Source organism: Lasioglossum baleicum, chromosome 6 (assembly GCF_051020765.1).
Source record: "Lasioglossum baleicum chromosome 6, iyLasBale1, whole genome shotgun sequence".
Taxonomy (NCBI): Eukaryota; Metazoa; Arthropoda; class Insecta; order Hymenoptera; family Halictidae; genus Lasioglossum; species Lasioglossum baleicum.
The window spans coordinates 14,561,760-14,578,424 of record NC_134934.1 but is presented as its reverse complement, the minus strand read 5'-3'; the positions used below and the strand labels follow the sequence as shown (position 1 = coordinate 14,578,424).

General features: G+C 39.5%; 1 protein-coding gene across 4 annotated transcripts in view; it reads right to left on the bottom strand.

Annotated features, from left to right (window-relative positions):
- Lilli (AF4/FMR2 family member lilliputian) overlaps positions 1 to 16,665 on the bottom strand; it is a 292,861-nt gene that overhangs the window by 269,494 nt on the left and 6,702 nt on the right. For 3 of the 4 annotated variants that reach the window (XM_076426703.1, XM_076426705.1, XM_076426706.1), the window contains exon 2: positions 11,194 to 11,761. In XM_076426703.1, coding sequence (XP_076282818.1) covers positions 11,194 to 11,233 — 40 coding nt within the window. In that variant the 5' untranslated portion in view covers positions 11,234 to 11,761. Of the gene's footprint in view, positions 1 to 11,193; positions 11,762 to 13,557; positions 15,147 to 16,665 lie in introns of those variants that run through there. The other variant, XM_076426704.1, reaches the window with a different exon arrangement.

Here is a 16,665-nt window from a genome sequence, read left to right as displayed (position 1 = left end):
CGAATTTATTTGAATGAAACTTTGAAATATGAAAATCAAACATTTCTTCCGACCTAGAATAATTCCATTGTGTATGACTTTCTTCATTTTGTCGATACGAAATTGACAGAATATCTCGTACACGATGCTTAAATTTACAATAATTGATTAGTAGACTGCGGATTTTTATGGAAAATGAAGAATGTTCGCCTTGATTGCAAGACACAGGAGCCAAATAAAAATTGTATTCTTCTCTTAATCATGTATCAAGCCGAAACTAATTCATTGATGTCTATAAATATTTGTCACATGTCCACTGCTCCAAATTGTACGTGCCCATTTTTGTTATAATTGCATAAAATCCGCAGTTTAAAGGTACAGCAATTTTTAATGATGACTCTGAGCCACCCCTAAATACTAAAAAAAATGCTAAAAAAGATTCGTCTTCCGGTTTAGTACGGCTTGTTCGGCGATCTCGGACCGAGACGAGGAAAGCCGATCTTCATCTACCGGAGCAAGAGCGTGCGAAACATGTACGGCGGAAACGTATTGAAATTACAGGGAACAATGGGGGCACTCGTTGCGCGAAAACACACGTCGTTTGAAAAGGGAAGAGGCGCGATAGTCTGGGAGGAGAGTTAACAGCTCGCAGGGGGCATCAAAAGCCGGCGCACGGTCCCGTTTGTTTGATTGTTCGGTCCGCGTGGACACCCTTGTTCGCGCCTCGCTTCATTTACGCGCGTCTCCGCGCCGCGACGCCTATAGATTCTCGTGTGTTGCACACGCGAGCGCATTATCGCCGATACTCGCGGCCCGAGGCGCATAACTCGGCAATGCCAGCCAGCGGAATTAACACTTCCCTTAACATTTCCCCAACAAGCTTTCGCGAATCCGCTCTCGACCATGCTCAACTCCGCTTTGCTCCGCTCTGATTTTTGCAGATAGTCACCGAGACACCGCTCATTCTCCTTTTAAAGACCGTTCAGACACGACGGAATCCGCCGTGGTTTTTGTTTTCGATTGTTGGACCGCGAGGACACGTGTGAACGAACACGAACACGCTAAACGCGCGGTTTTTAAGTTTTCTAAGGTTTTCCTAAGTGGACAGAATAAAACGCGTGGGATTTGTAACGGTATCGGTGGGAAAATATCGATATTCCCAATGAAAATTATTAACAAAAGAACTACCGAGTCAAAATGAAGATATCTTTCCTCGATTCCTTTATTCAAGTGCCTGTTACCGTAAAAATTCAAAGAAAAATTCATTTCTATAAAATAAACGGAAAGGAAATCTGTGAAGCAAATGCGAGCGGTCGAACGATCTCGAATTCTTAATTACACGCACCGAGACGTAACATTTTGTCCGCGCGCGCGCGCGCGCGGTTGATAAACTAGTATAAGCCCCGAAGAAACTTGCCAGTCAGCTTTCTACTTAAACGGATCCTAGGAACGACAGAGGAGGACGCGGAACCTGAATGAATCGACTATGAAGCGATTTAACAAGCCAGTGGGACACCATTTCGCGTGGAAAATGTTGCGTCACTGTGTCGCTCGTTAAAAATACACACGGTAAACCGAGCAATCGGCCGACCAGCTAGGTGGTGGCCTCTACAGGCAACATCAAATTTGAACTTTGTTGAAAAAGAATCCTTCTCTTTGTTCTCTGCTTCTCTTTCTATCCAAAATATATACGGGAATCCAGAAGGAGACGGTTTCGAGATCGTCGCAGAACGATTACTGTCATTGGGCATTGTTGCCGGTGCTTAGAGCAACTTTCTCTTCGCGTCACGATTTGCTTCTCGGCCGTTCCTGCGCCGAGAAATCGACCATCGAGTTAAGGTTTTTGCCCGATAAAAATCTGACCATTATGTTCCTGCCTAAATCTACATTCGGGACTAACGGAGCTTTCGACCACTGTGGTGGAGCTATTCGTTGTCTTTAGTACGTGTCTTTAGGAGATGTAATATGTAGTGCACATATATTCGCAATTCACTCGTTTATTAAACTGTTAAATATTTTCACACTACAATAAGTCGTACGAAAGAAAGTACCTCGTGGTGCGTCACGATAAACGTAGAAGAGTGCGGAACTGTGAATACAACGAAGTTCACAGCAAGCAATCGGAAAGTCAAAAGAGGTCCTCCGACGCTTTCAGAGGGCTATTTATTTAGCCTTTGACAAAATGCAGCGTGCCCCGTGGAAGGAGAACGAAGGCTCGGCCGTGGACACGTTCCGCGCGAAGTCCCTTGTTCGTGCGGGGGTGACTACCAGGTATGTGCGTATACCTCTCTTAGCCGTACCCGTCACGAAACAAGGACTTTACAAAAAACCCAAAAAATCCGGGTAATTCCAGCCTGTGCGAATCTGTTTGCCAGATGTATTGCAGGCCTATCCTCGGCCGGCCCGTACCGGGCCTAGGTGGAATATACCGTAGTTCTCGGACCCGGTAGCGATCGAGTTGCTACAGGAGGATTTCAAGACGTTGGGGAATTTAAATCCATTAGTGTTCTTAGAGACGTCAATTGTAATTCTAATGAGTGTTCGTAGCTATTAGTGGGTCCGAGAAGCGTGGAATCTGTGAGACAGCGCGTGGGACGCTTTAGGGGATGGTTTCACCCCTGAGAATCAAAGGGAAATTAACTATTTTCAATTTTGATCCTTCATAAGTTTAAGGGTAGCAATTTGATAGGTCTAGACACACGAAAAGAAAATAAAACAATTACATGACACTATCAGCTGTTGAACGGAGCAACAAGTTTCCCTGTGAACAAGTTAATCTAACAATGAATTAGAGAAGAGCATAGAATAAAACATAAAAACAATTACAGGTTTTACAACTTTCTACAAATAAAGTTTTTTGAAGTGAGTTTTTATATGTAACTGGTCCAAGTATATGTAACATAAAATAAAAGGGCACGGGATATAAAAATGAAACGGAGCACAAAATAAATAAAGAACAGAATGGAACAGCGGAAACGAGACAATCATTTAGCGTATCCAGGTGCTCCAGCTCGGTTTACCCTCTTAAATTTCACTCAGGTTCGCGTTGGCCAGCTTGAAGACTCGCGCAAAGGGACTCGGCCACTCAAACAACCGGAGCTTCTTCTAAGCTTCTCGTTTCTAAACACCGAGGTTGTCATCTCTGTTTCTCTGTCTCGTGTTTACATGACGCTCTGGCAACGATATTACACGCGTGTCCTTATCGCGACATTGTACTCCGTCGTTAAAAACGATACTCGCGCGAGGTCGACAGTGGCGGCGCAGTGTTTACAAACTAGTCAGCGAAATCGCGTATACGAGGTGTATCGGGAGCGCGTTGTTTGTAGAAAGTTGAATGGAATGAGTTACGTCAGTGGAACGCGCAAAATAAAATGGCTACCGCATGGAAACAAGAACAAACAGAGAGAAAGAGAGGAGGGGACTTGGATTACAGCAACGTAACGGAGAGACCGATGATGTACACTCGAATCCGAACACCGTATCGCCTCGAAAACACTGAGAGCAACGAGATAAAACTATCGAACAGATATTCCGGAGAAAGAAGCGAAACCGAGACTCTGTCAATCCTAGCAAGCTTGCCAAACATGGTTATATCGGTGGAGCATGGTTCGTTCATTTCATTTCGCGTGGTGCGTTTTATTCAGAGTTACAAGTCTTAGGAAGCTCGTTCAAGCGTTGCATTAAACGGAGAGTTCGTTGTTTGTCAAAAAAAAAATTATTTGGAACAGTCACAATCCTGATTTTGTTCCTGAATTTCATCCTGAACGTTGTCTCGAATTTCTTCATGATTTTATTCCCGCATTCGAATCTTGCATTTGAATCCTGCATTTCCTACACTCATTTTAATCCTGCATTTCTTGTTCTGATTTTAATCCTGAATTTTTCGTCCTGATTTTAATCTTGAATTTTATCTTGATTCTATTCCTCTGTTTCCTAAATTCATTTTAATCTTGAATTGTTTGTCCAGATTTTAATCTTGAATGTCTTGTCCCGATTTCAATTCTGGTTAGAATCCTGTATTTTTTCTCCTGATTTGAATCCTACATTTTTTTATTCTGGTTTGAATCCTGAATTTTTTAACCTCGTATTTATTTTGATTTTGTAATCACTTTAACTAGTGTTGTAGTAGTAGCTTTATAAAAGCTACATTTGAAATAAAGAAAAATCATACCAGATTCTGTGAATTTTTTTATATTCTAGGGGCCATGAATGCATAAAGATCCACAGTCTACTAATCACCATTTAAGTATCAGAATGTTGTAAAGAATTGATGCGTAGATTATTAGATACACATATATGAGAACATTTATGGGTTTCTAATTGCCTTGCTAAAGGAAGAGATATGTTTAGCTTTAGTTTCATATTTTAGAAAGTGCATCAAATTAGATTGTAAAGGATCAGAGAAAAGTCAAATATTTACAAGAATTTTTGCACTGACCTCTAATACATTTAAAAAATGAATCAAAAGCGTCCGTCCTCCAAGAGTTAACCCTTAGCTGTCGGATGGTGACTCTGAGAATCTAATCAATTATCAAACATTTAGTATGAGACATTATACCAATTTCGTATCCAAAAAATTTGAAAAATCATAGGAAATGGAAATATTCTAGGTTGGAAGAAATGTTTAATTTTCCAGTTAAAACAGCTCCGAGTGCAAAGGGTTAACACTAAACCTACCACTGCCGGTCAAATGACCGGTCTTATATTATTAATTTTATAATTACTGAAATTATGACGTTACTATTGCAATAAAAATTGCACGAAATCTAAATAAATCGAGCCTTGTCGTTTTTATCAGCTAAAACGTTTTAATCGCTTACAGTGCTCAGTAGTTCTAGTGCTAAAGGACTGAAGCTTCATTCACAGCCCTTCAGAATCAAAGTATCGCATTCATTCAATTTTTCCACGGATCTCGATCGGGTGTTATCCACGGAATTCGTACAAAATCAATTTTTTTCCATGGGAATTTAGCGAATCGTGCAACTAAAAAGGGAATTACCGCGACACGAAAGAGACACGGATAATTTTTGTACGGGCGACCCTGTCCCACATTTCCAATTACGACACTCATCTCGATCAAAACTCTATACCCGTTGCCTCGATCCACGAATTTCAGCGTTGCACGGCGAGGCCAAGGACGCCGACCTAATCTCAACTTGTTGCGTGCTCGTTTGACTTTCATCGACGGAGCAAAAATTCCGTAGCGTCTCCTATCTACTCGAAATCATCCTCCTTTACCGTAGAACTAAGGAAACCGGTAGAACAGTGTTCAACCGATTTCTGGGTCGTTCCGGGGAAAAAAGAGAGCATCTCTGCGTCAGCAGCTATCGACTCTGCCGCGAGTTTTGCTCGCCTAATCGGCCTGATTGGCTGCCGATGCGGAAACACCGGCTCCTACCGATACCTATCGGTTTTTAGGTCACTGTCAGCTGATGCACTCGTCACGCTTCCACCTAACCGGCTGTCTTAACCCCTTGTCGTATTTCAACGAGTCAGACTCACGATGAAGATTTGAACAAAGTCTAACAAATCTGAACGTTATGCCTTTCTTTATGGATGAAATCAAATTTGATTCCTTTGTAATCAATAGACTGCGGATGTTCATGCAATTTGCGATTTTTCTAGACGAATTTTAAGAAAGTGGAACCAAATGAAATCTTATTTTCAATGGTAGTAGCCTTTATAGATCTGAAATCAATTAAAATTGTACTGAATTGTGTCGAATTTTATGTTCTAGCATTTTTTTTTTTAATTTTCAGAAGCCATAAATCCATTTATGGCGTATAAAAATTTTCCAGAAATATTAGAATACAGAATTCCATAGAATTTGATACGATTTTTATTAATTTTGTATCTACCAAGGCCATTGACACTGACAATGAGATTCTATTTGCTTCCACTTTCCTAAAAATTAACTATAAAAATTTTCAATTACATAGACAATATTTAATCATTAATATAAATGTAGCCATACAAAAGATATAAATTTTCTTTTCTCTTCTACCACATTTTTGGGGAATAAAGGCGTTTTTAATCACTGTAACTGTAAAGAAAATTCTGGTTTTTATCTACAGAAAATCGATCTTTTGCTTTTCTTTACAGATTCAATAGTTTTTACGAAAAAAAATTCTCGAAAATAAGAATACCCCCTTCGCTTCCACGAGATCCCTTTACCGGCATCATCGGATCGAAACTTGGACAGAGTTGGACAAATGATTCTTGCCGTTTTCGACCGAAGGAACTGCGTAGAACACCGGCAGGGAATAATTGGAGCGGCCTGTGCACGCGTCGTTCGTTTAGGCTAGCTACGCGTCGACCAATTACGATATTCTGGGTACCTGGCTCGTGACACGGTTCGCTGAACTGCGTTCGTCCATTAACTATCTTGCCTCGACGCGCAGAGTTTAATAGCTGAGCGATGCACACTTTGCTAGCGTTGCTAGGTGCTCCAGGGACTCGATGTTTGCGAACTGGCGGAAACCGTTTACGTTTTAACTCGGCCGGCCTTCTTTTAGTTGATGTTATGGCTCGGATAGTGCGCCAGATAGACAGGATATCTCTCTCGTCGAGAGGTCAGAAACGTGCGTACTAACGCCACACCTATCACTGCCGGTCAGATGATTTTTTATTTCATATATTTTTCATTTTGCAATTATTGAAACTGTAAAGTTGCTTCCAGGGGAAACCATTTCCTTTCGGAACCCGATCCGACTCGTCCCGACCATCAAATTCTCGCGCAGCTCTAGTAATCATTCAATTTTCTTTATTCAAACACGCGTTACAATAAAAATTGCACAAAATCTAATGGAGTATAGCCTTCTCGCTTATCGACGAGAAGAAATGAAGGAATATACAATAGAAAATCGCCAATAAAAAAAGCAAAACAATGGCAATGTTGCAAGTCTGTTATAAAAGAAGAGTTTCGCATCGATTGTTCCGAAGTTGATTAGCTTGCGTTTTTCTCAAACTAACGAGATAAATTCTTTTATATCGCGCTGTACGATTATCCGCCGGTTAAAAAGGTATTATAACAAAATAACAAGAACGGCAAAAGCCACACACTCGAGGTGTTAGAACGTGGTCTACGTTGAATCCGAGGTTTATGGCAGCCGGTTAACGATGCGAGCTATCAATGTTCGCGCGAGACAATACCTATCATACATACATAATTCCATTTACATTTGTTTACCGATCGTACGCGGTGGGTTGCTCGCTCGGTTTAACGAAAATCGTTGATTTTATATAACCAAGGTTTCGTACACACCGATTCCTCGACGATTTACCGGGAATCAGGATGACGCGACGCGATTCGGCTTGTATGTACCGTTAGGACACACTTTTGGAACGAGAATGCTTGGCTCGTCGAGAAAGAAACTGATGAGGTGTCCGGTTTTCCTCTTTCTTTGTCCGCCGGGGAGAAACCGAAAAATGTTGCTGGCATTCTTGCAACACGATAGTCTACAGACAAGCCCCTACAATCAATTGATCGAGTCAATTTTTATACAAGCGTTTTTAAAGATCTTTCGTCTAATCGATTTATTTGTGAGCGGTGCGTGAAAGTAAATTCATTGGGAAAAAGTGATTTCGCATAAACATCTGCAGCTTAGTTATTAAAATTGTTAGGAGAAGAAATAAATGTCTGTACAGCTTCTTTTTCCTTCAAGTAGTCATTACAATGGTTATGAGGATAAATAATTGATGCAGCAAACTTGTATTTTGCATAAACATCCGCAGTCTAGTCATGAAAATTGTTAGAAGAAATAAAGGTGTATGCGACTCCTTTCTCTTACAATTGAAGCAGAAAATGTGTGTTTTGCACAAAATACATATCTGCAGTCTAGTCATAACAATTTTAAAAAGAAGAAACAAATATGTATGCAGCTTCTTTTTCTTGCAATCGATGCAGAAAATTTATATTTTGCATTGTGATGTGTAATTGCGACATAAAATTGTAAACATGTTGCACGAGAATTTATCGAGAGTATGTATAATCTTCCGTAAAAATGTTGCAATGAATAAATTCGATACTAAAATTGTATAAAATAATTTTATTGTTAATCCGTTGTTGATTCTTCATCGTCTTTCGCTAAACGATTCGTTTGTTTTGGCAACGCTACCGCGAAATTATTGCAAGTGCATCGTTCAATGCCACAAGAGTACGTGTGAATGTTTCCCCCCCCCCCCAATCTCGTAATGGATAAAGGTTCTCATTTCTTCGTTAAGGTGTATCGATTGACTAAACAGTGAACCTGTAATCGTATTACCCTAACCAATATCCGAAGCGAGGGAAACGCTGACGGTGCGTTTCGCTCAATGCGTTGTGTGCGAGCCAGAAACTTCGATCTGCACCCCGCGTTTAAACCATGATTTTATCGCGTTGTTTATACGGCGAGATCTACTTTTAACAACTTGGCATATTGCAAATGTCTAGTCGATGAAACGCAATTTTTATGAAACACCTGCACCTCTAGGCTAGCAACAAATTGTGTACAGTAAGTCCTCGACTTACGCGGATTCGTTTTACACTACCTGTTTCCAACCTTTATGCTACTACGACTCTCCGAAAAAATATACAGGGTGTTTCAGCTGAACGAGGCCACCTAAATATATCCTTTATGTTTAATGGCACAAAAAAAATATTTATGGCATAATTTAAATGGTGTCGAAGGAGGAATATCATAGAAGAACAATTTTTATTTGTCCGGTTATTTTTTCATAGTTTTTTCAAGGTCATCGTTATTTTTTATCGGCAAACTTATTTTCTTTATTCCATCTTGTTAATGACTTAAGCATATTCAAGTGTATTTTTTCAGCCGCTACAAGATGGAATAACAAAAATATAAGTTTTCCCGATAAAACAATAACGATGACCTTGAAAAGACTGAAAAAATAACCGGACAAAAGAAATTGTTCTATGATATTCCTCCTTCGATACCATTTAAATTATGCCATAAATATTTTTTGTTAACACATTTTGGCGCCTACTCTGGCAATAGTCTGCGCCTCCCTACCTTTTACATTTTTAATAGATATAATAGTATGGACACGTTTTCAAAAACTGTTAAGTTTTATTTATTTGTAGACATTACAGTATGAAAATTAATTTCTTATTGAAAAATTTTGGCGCCTGGCAATAGTCCGCGCCTCCCAGGTTGGAAACCGCTGGTTTACGCGGATTCATAAATACGCAGATTCTTAGAAGCGAATCAGAAAAACCAATTCCGAACGGTGACATTCGTTTTTGAATAACATTTTTCGACTAGCGCGGAAACCGCCTGAACGAATGCACCGCCTAAGTCGAGGATTTGCTGTACGTTAGTTTTAGCGACCGGTAAACAAGGTGCTAATTACCGGCAAGAAAGTGGCGGAGCGGTTCGCCCAGAAAGTAGAAAAGAAAGTCTATTGGCAAACACGAACGTATCACCCGGTATAAGCCCGTAGACCCGACGGGGTCCATTAACGTTTGCGAGAATAGTGGTGGAACGAGTTACTCCGTTCGAGAGATAATCGACGAATTATTCGATTCGATTCGAGCGACAGAGGCTCCGCGATTCTCTCTCTTCCTCTCTGGAAACACAGAGGGAGAGCGAGAGAGCGTGGAGCGGAGGCCGACGTATTTAAAAACAGAAGCGAACCCGAAGACCGGTTAGGCACCAAGGAGATCAACCGACTGGTCGGGTAATCGGCTAAAATGAATCTCTGGTGTCACACTTTCCTTCGCTCGTTATCAACGATCCTTCGCCGGTCGTTACTTTTTCTGGGAATCGCAACGGGAATCGTATATTCTCAGCCGTTTTACCAGTTCCACCAGAAACCAAACAAAATTTTTCTCCATAATCCAGGCTGTTTCCCAAATATACGGTGAACACGCGTAATAGTTTACTTGTATAGGTGTTGCTACTCTAGTCACTTTGAGAGAATGAATTATTCAACAATTACACCCTTGCTCAACAACCCCTATAGTGAAACCTATAAGAGGATACCATTATGACGAGATAATAGTGACCATCCTTTTTAGAAAAAGTAGACGTGAATTCTATGTATAGGCTGGTACATGTAAACAGTATGCAAAATGTAGCCCCCTCTGACTAGCCATTTCTTTTGATCCTTTCACTACAATGGACAAGATATTTCCCCAATATCTCTAAAATGAAAGGGTTAACAGCAGTATCAACCCTGAAGTATTAATCTTTATTGAATCCATATTTTCTTCTATCCTTTTCCTTCGCACTAGGTTCACTAAACGTGACTATTTGTAACGTGACTTTGTAAAAGTAAGGAGAGATAAAAGAAATAAATTTGGCGAAATAATTGAATTAAGTGTACGTCATCCCAAGTGTACAAACTGACAATGAGTGTACATTTTTCTGGAAAGTACATATCCCACTTATCTGACGCACCACAAGTACTACCTCGCTTATCATTTTGAATACCAAGAAATTAGGTTCGAAAAAGCAAACACTTAGTAAATAAAGAATTAATCTGAAAGTCATACGGAGGTCAGAATACTATAGGTCGTTGAATTCATCTCGACTTTCGCTATTAAAGACTAACAATACATATTTCTGAAGAATGACCTTGAAAAAAATCCCCTTTCCCTACCACAACACTAGGCCCTTTAAACCTAATCACATTTTGTTCCCATCGCGAACGATAAGCTGTATGTACATCTCGTACAGAAACATAAATACACGTGCCCATTATTATGAGTATGTGGTAACAAATAAAATTCTATTTTCATTGGTGATAGCATTCCTAAATCGAACATAAATCAAAATCGTACTAAATTCTGTTGAATTTAATACTCCAGCATTTTTTGACAATTTTTATAAGCCATAAACGCATAAAGATCCGCAGTCTAGCGACTGTTAGACCACTTTCATAAATATGGGCACACATAAACAAAACACAAAACGATTCTCCCACGGTCAATCACAGATCATTAATTAATATCAAAGATATTGGTTTTATTTATTACTGGGTAGTTGTTCATTTCTATTCCACAGAATCGATGTAGAACAGTTTGCAAAACGATCTGCAGTCTAATTGTTACAAGACTGCTCCAGCGCCGCCTGCTAAAACCTCGAAGAACAAAATACAGAATGATCAAAGTACAGAACATCAAGAAACAAAAAGATTAAAAAATTCCAAGATCTCTGGAAACTCCATGGATTGCTAGATTGCGTAAAACGTAGAAAGAACGGTGGAACTCACCTTGATAAGGTGCCCTTGAGCAGAGGATTCCTGTCGTCATAGTATCCACCGGACGACGGCATCTTCAAGTAATCCAAGCAATAGGCACGTGGCACTTGGCACTGACACTACGGCACTGCATCACTGTCGCGTGATCTGTTAACTTTCCATTCACCGTCCCCGCGGTATATGGCTACATACACGGTTTTGCTATGTTGCTGCGCGACTCATCGTTTCCCCGACGGAACAACAGGAGAACTCGTGCTTTTCGAATCGGTTTGAAAATCGGCCCGACACTTACGAAACCCGAAACTATAAGTTCGCGTTAGATCCACGACACGGATCGTATCGATACAATCGTATCGTCAGTAATGACGAGGAGCATCTCGCCGTAGAAGAACCATCCTCTTCCATGCGTAGATAACGGCCAACCAACCACTGTCAACAAGTCGCTAATATATTTTGCACGGCCGACTCCCAGCAATTATCTAGACTGTGCGGCGGGTTCGTTTTTTATATTCCTCAGCCAACTAGCTCAGCCACGACTACGATCATCAGGCGTCATCCGTGATCCTGCACCCCTCGACACCTGCAAGGCAGAAATTCTCGTTTTACCCACACCGTGTCGCCCTTTCTCCCCTACAATGTTCCTCCTATAGTGCACTATGGAAAAAGTTTCAAACAGTTTTTCTTGCTACATATAAAGCACAGTTGGGCAATTAATCAATTGAAATTTTAACCATGATTGATTAATTAATGTGTACAATTAAAAAAGGTAATCATTGAAAAACGATTGATTCAATCGATTGATGAAGTTAATCGTCAATCGTTGATTAAAAAAAGAAATCGTTTGATTTAATCAATTGTTAAAGTTAATCGCCACACGGTCTATCGATAAATTGTAATAAGGAGGGAGAGAGTGACAGAGAGCGGAGATGGAGAATTGACAGAAATATGTATATCTCTCAACAACTCAGTTTATATTTTTTTTTTCAATATGCATTCAACAGTTAATCATTAATCAATTATCCGATTCACGATTTCAATTGAAAAGAATGTAATCGTTAACCGCAATTAACGACTAAAGTAAGAGTTTAATTGTTAATTGCGATTCACGATTGAAGTAGAAATTTATTCTTCAATCGTTGATTAAATTTTTGCCCAACTGCTATAAAGTGACAATTTTATACATTTCTAACAAAAATGGATAGGTACAATTTAAAACACTGGACATATTAAAAAGATTGAAGACGTTTCTCCCCCTTCAATATTTCTCACACAGTGCACTATGGACTGGAATCCCGTTTTTCGTGACCAAAAATCAATTTCTCAGGTTTCGTATATTGAAAATGTTTTTCTTGCTGTGAAAACCCTTTAAAACGCCTAAATCCAAGTGGACTGCGGATTTTATGCATTTATAACAAAAATGGATAGGTATAATACAATTTAAAATGGTGGACATATTAAAAAGATGGAAGGCTTCGCAGAAATTCTCGTTTTACCCACACCATGTTAGCCATGAATCCCGTGTTTCGTGGTCAAAAGTAAATTTTTCAAGTTTCATATATTGAAAATGTTTTCTTGCTGTAAAATGACAATTTTATGCATTTATAACAAAAATGGATAGGCATGATTTAAAACAGTGGCCATATTAAAAAGATTGAAGGCTACCAGTGCGTATTGGTTTCACCTTAATAAGATAATTAAAAGAAGAAAGAAATTTCCATTTGAGTATCTGTGTCTTACAATCGATGCAAACATTTTTTATTTTGCATAAAGATCCGCAGTCTACTGATGAGATATGGCGTTCAACAAAGACAAAATCATAAAATGCAGTAAAATTAAGTAACAGTAAAAGTAAAATTAAAAGAACGTCTTACATACACAGCAATTATAGAATATTGAAAAACAGGTTAAAAAGTATCATCAAATACCACCACAATTATATAATTCGTGTTAACAACTTTTTCAGTGAATGAATTGTTCCAATAGTCGGCCATTCGATGCCAGTAGTCTGTCATTTGAAGAATTATTATTGGACAGCGTATTTGATACATTTATCACAAAAATAGTTGTAATTTGAAATAGTATACACACTGATGTAAGAATAGTGTTATATTATATTTTTCGAATTTCGGAGCTCCGATTTCAGATACTTCGAAGGTGATGAGAATCGAAGTTCCCTTCGTTCCTTCGAATCCTTCGAATTGTCGTAGCTTCGAAAAAGTAACAGCCCTAATGTCAAGTCAAGGACATGAAGCAATAGACTGCTATACATTTCATACACGTCTCTTGTTTTCAAGTAATAAATTTCCAGGGAAATCGACTACCGATTAGCGGTTCGAAATAAGGCAGGTGCAAAGTGCAAAACCAAATTGTAAATACCGTGAACTACGCAAGACACAGTACGCCGTTGGCATGTCGCACCGTTCCAGGCCATATTGCGATTCACAATTCACACTCACGAAGGAAACTTCACAAAAATTGATAGATCTCTACGACCGATATAACATGCAATCGACAAAAAACGAATTATGAATGCACAGTTCACGTTTAATCAGGAATTTAATCCAACCCACAGTCTACCGACGCAGAGCTCTCCCGACTCCCGACACGTGCGGACGGCGGACACTAATGCCAACCATGGTCGACTATCAACAACTCGTCCCGCCATCCCTTGCGCGCATGCGCCATACCGTTCCCTCGAAAAATTGCCCGCCAAACTTCCCATAGCTACTTTGCATTCGATTATAATTATTCACATACACGACACTCGTTATTCCCATGGATGATCATTACACTTTTCCATCGCTATTTTCAGTAGTTATGTAAATTTTATACGTTATTACAGTGAAGACTGGCTCTTAGGAATTAAAATGATTTACTGACTACGGTGTACACTCGAGCATAATGTCGAACGCCATCTGGCGGTGCATACCGGCAGGAAAGACTTTCTGCTGCAAATGTCACTACGGGAATGAAGTGGTCGGTGTTCGAATACGATTTACGTTATAGGAACGGATTCTTCTGGGAAAGTACTTCGTCTTCGCCTTTCACATTCTCCGTGAACGGCCGACAACAGTGAACGCGATTGGCGCCAAAATCCAGCTCCGGTGAAAGTACTCGGGAAATGCTACAGCCTGTTCTCGTGAATTTTCCTAATCCCCGACGATCCTGTTACAGTTTCGGTATGTATGCGACACATGTACATTGCAATTGTACAGAATCTTTCTTTCAGATTTATACTCGACGATCGACTTAATTGTCGATGTGTAACGGTTAAACAGCGGATCTTTATGCAAAGTAAAACTTTTATGTCTGAATTGCAACGAACTGGAACGAAATAGAAATTGATTTTCTTTCCTAATATGTTTAATACGTTGAAAATAATACAACAGTATTTTCAAAATTTTTCTGATGGCCTTGCTGTTTGAAATTACACCTACTGATTTTTCTTATAAATGCCATCAAATCCGCCGTCTACTTATTGCATTCGATAAAGGATTATGATCATTAGACAGAGGATCGTTATGCAAAATAAAAATGTTCTGCCTGAAGTGCAACGAACTGGAACGAAATTAGAAATTGATTTTCTTTCCTAATATTGGCTAATATGTTTAATGGTTCTTACATTTTCTGACGGTCTTACTGTTTGAAATTACACCTACTGATTTTTGTTATAGGTGCATCAAATCCGGTGTCTAGTAATGGTTGTCCCTAACAGATCGGAATGGGATGGAATATGGAATGAATGATCGGTGAGGATCAGCTGTGATCGAACAGGGCCGAGACCTGTGGTCCGCACACGTGTCTTCCAGGCGCAGAAACACGTTGAGATAAGTGTCACGGTTGAAAGCGGAACGTGCCAGGTGAGTCGATCGAGCGCGTTGTTTATTTATAAACTAAGGGAACCCGGGAGAGAACGCAGGAACAACGGAGTGCACCGCGCGTTCGGTTTACCGTTCGCAAACTACACATGCCGTATACATACATCGAGGAACCACGTGTTACCTGTTCGATCGCACGATTGGTCCGCCGATTCCAAGATGGCGCGACCATTGACCTGTCAATGTAAATCCGTGACGCGAGCACGACTTTTTTTGGCAGCCGCAGGGTGAACGAGTCCGAAAAAACATTTGTCGTTGTTGGGTCGATGCTCGTCGTTCTGTCAACGACTCTTGTCATTAGTTAAATTCAATGTTTAAAGAGGAATAGAGATTGAACAATAATTTAGACCAGAAGCTCCCAAATTTTTTCCTACATCGACCTTTCTTCATCGACCCCCTTACATTTTTCTGTATAATATACAGCGTACAACATAATCATAATTAGACTCCGGATTTGGTGCATTTACAACAAGAATGAGCGAGTGCAATTTGAAACAGTGAAAATATTAAAAGACTAAGATTATTAATCTATTAATTTCGCCACAGTAAAATTATTAATGAAGAATATAAATTTATATTTAGCCCCTGCGTCTTGCAATTGATGCACAAACCTTTTATTTCCCATAAACATCCGGAGTCTGATTATAATACTAATAATTGCACATAAAAAACTGAAAGATAACAATCTGACTGAGAATATGAAGAAAAAATTCGAAGAATTGGGGTTTATTAGATTTATGATTGATTATTTTTGTACTATTCTCATTTTTACTATTTATTTTACTTAAATAAAAGCGATATGACATTCGGCTTTAGAATGTCCAATATTTATACGTATTAAAACGAACATTACTATCGAATAATTACATTCCTGAAAAGTTCAATAACATGTTAAAACAGAAAAATTTATAATCCACCCCAGATAGACCCTTGGAATACTGTAGATCCTTTTTTAATTTCCATCGACCCCCAAGAGGGACCCTCATTTCTACAATGAGTGCAAATAGCTGGGCAGGAGAAGATCAGACAAATCCCGTATTCCCAGATCAGATTATGGCAACCATGGGCAAACGAGCCCTGTCCACGATTTCTGATGAAATGTTTCCAAAGAAATAGATCGAGTAATAATTGATATAACCAGTGATAGTGGAAAGGAAGCAGAGATTGAAATTTCGTATTCCCAGGAGGTTATGGTAACGCGAGAAGCGGTTGATTTTCAAAATTCCAAGCGAGTGACGCGGCGTTGTAAACCGTGCCAAGAAGCAACGTGGTGGAAATTGTAAACGATGAAGTTTCGTGGAAGATTGTTCGAAATAATCCACGATTAAACGAAAGAAAGAGACGCAAATGAATGTGTTCTCCGGGATGAAAAAATTAGTGGTTGCAGCAGTGTGTCATAAGCTATAATTACTCCTTTCTCTTATAGGCTCTATCTCATCTGTGCACTTTCACCGAGCCTTCTGAGACTGTTGGCTCGAAGGCGCGTAAAAATAATAGAAGCATAAGTAGCCAATTTATTTGTTTTGACCGATTTTAACGTAGAACAAGTTAATCAATATTGTAATTTATAATGCAATGGGTTAAAGCGACGATGCAGAAACGTACT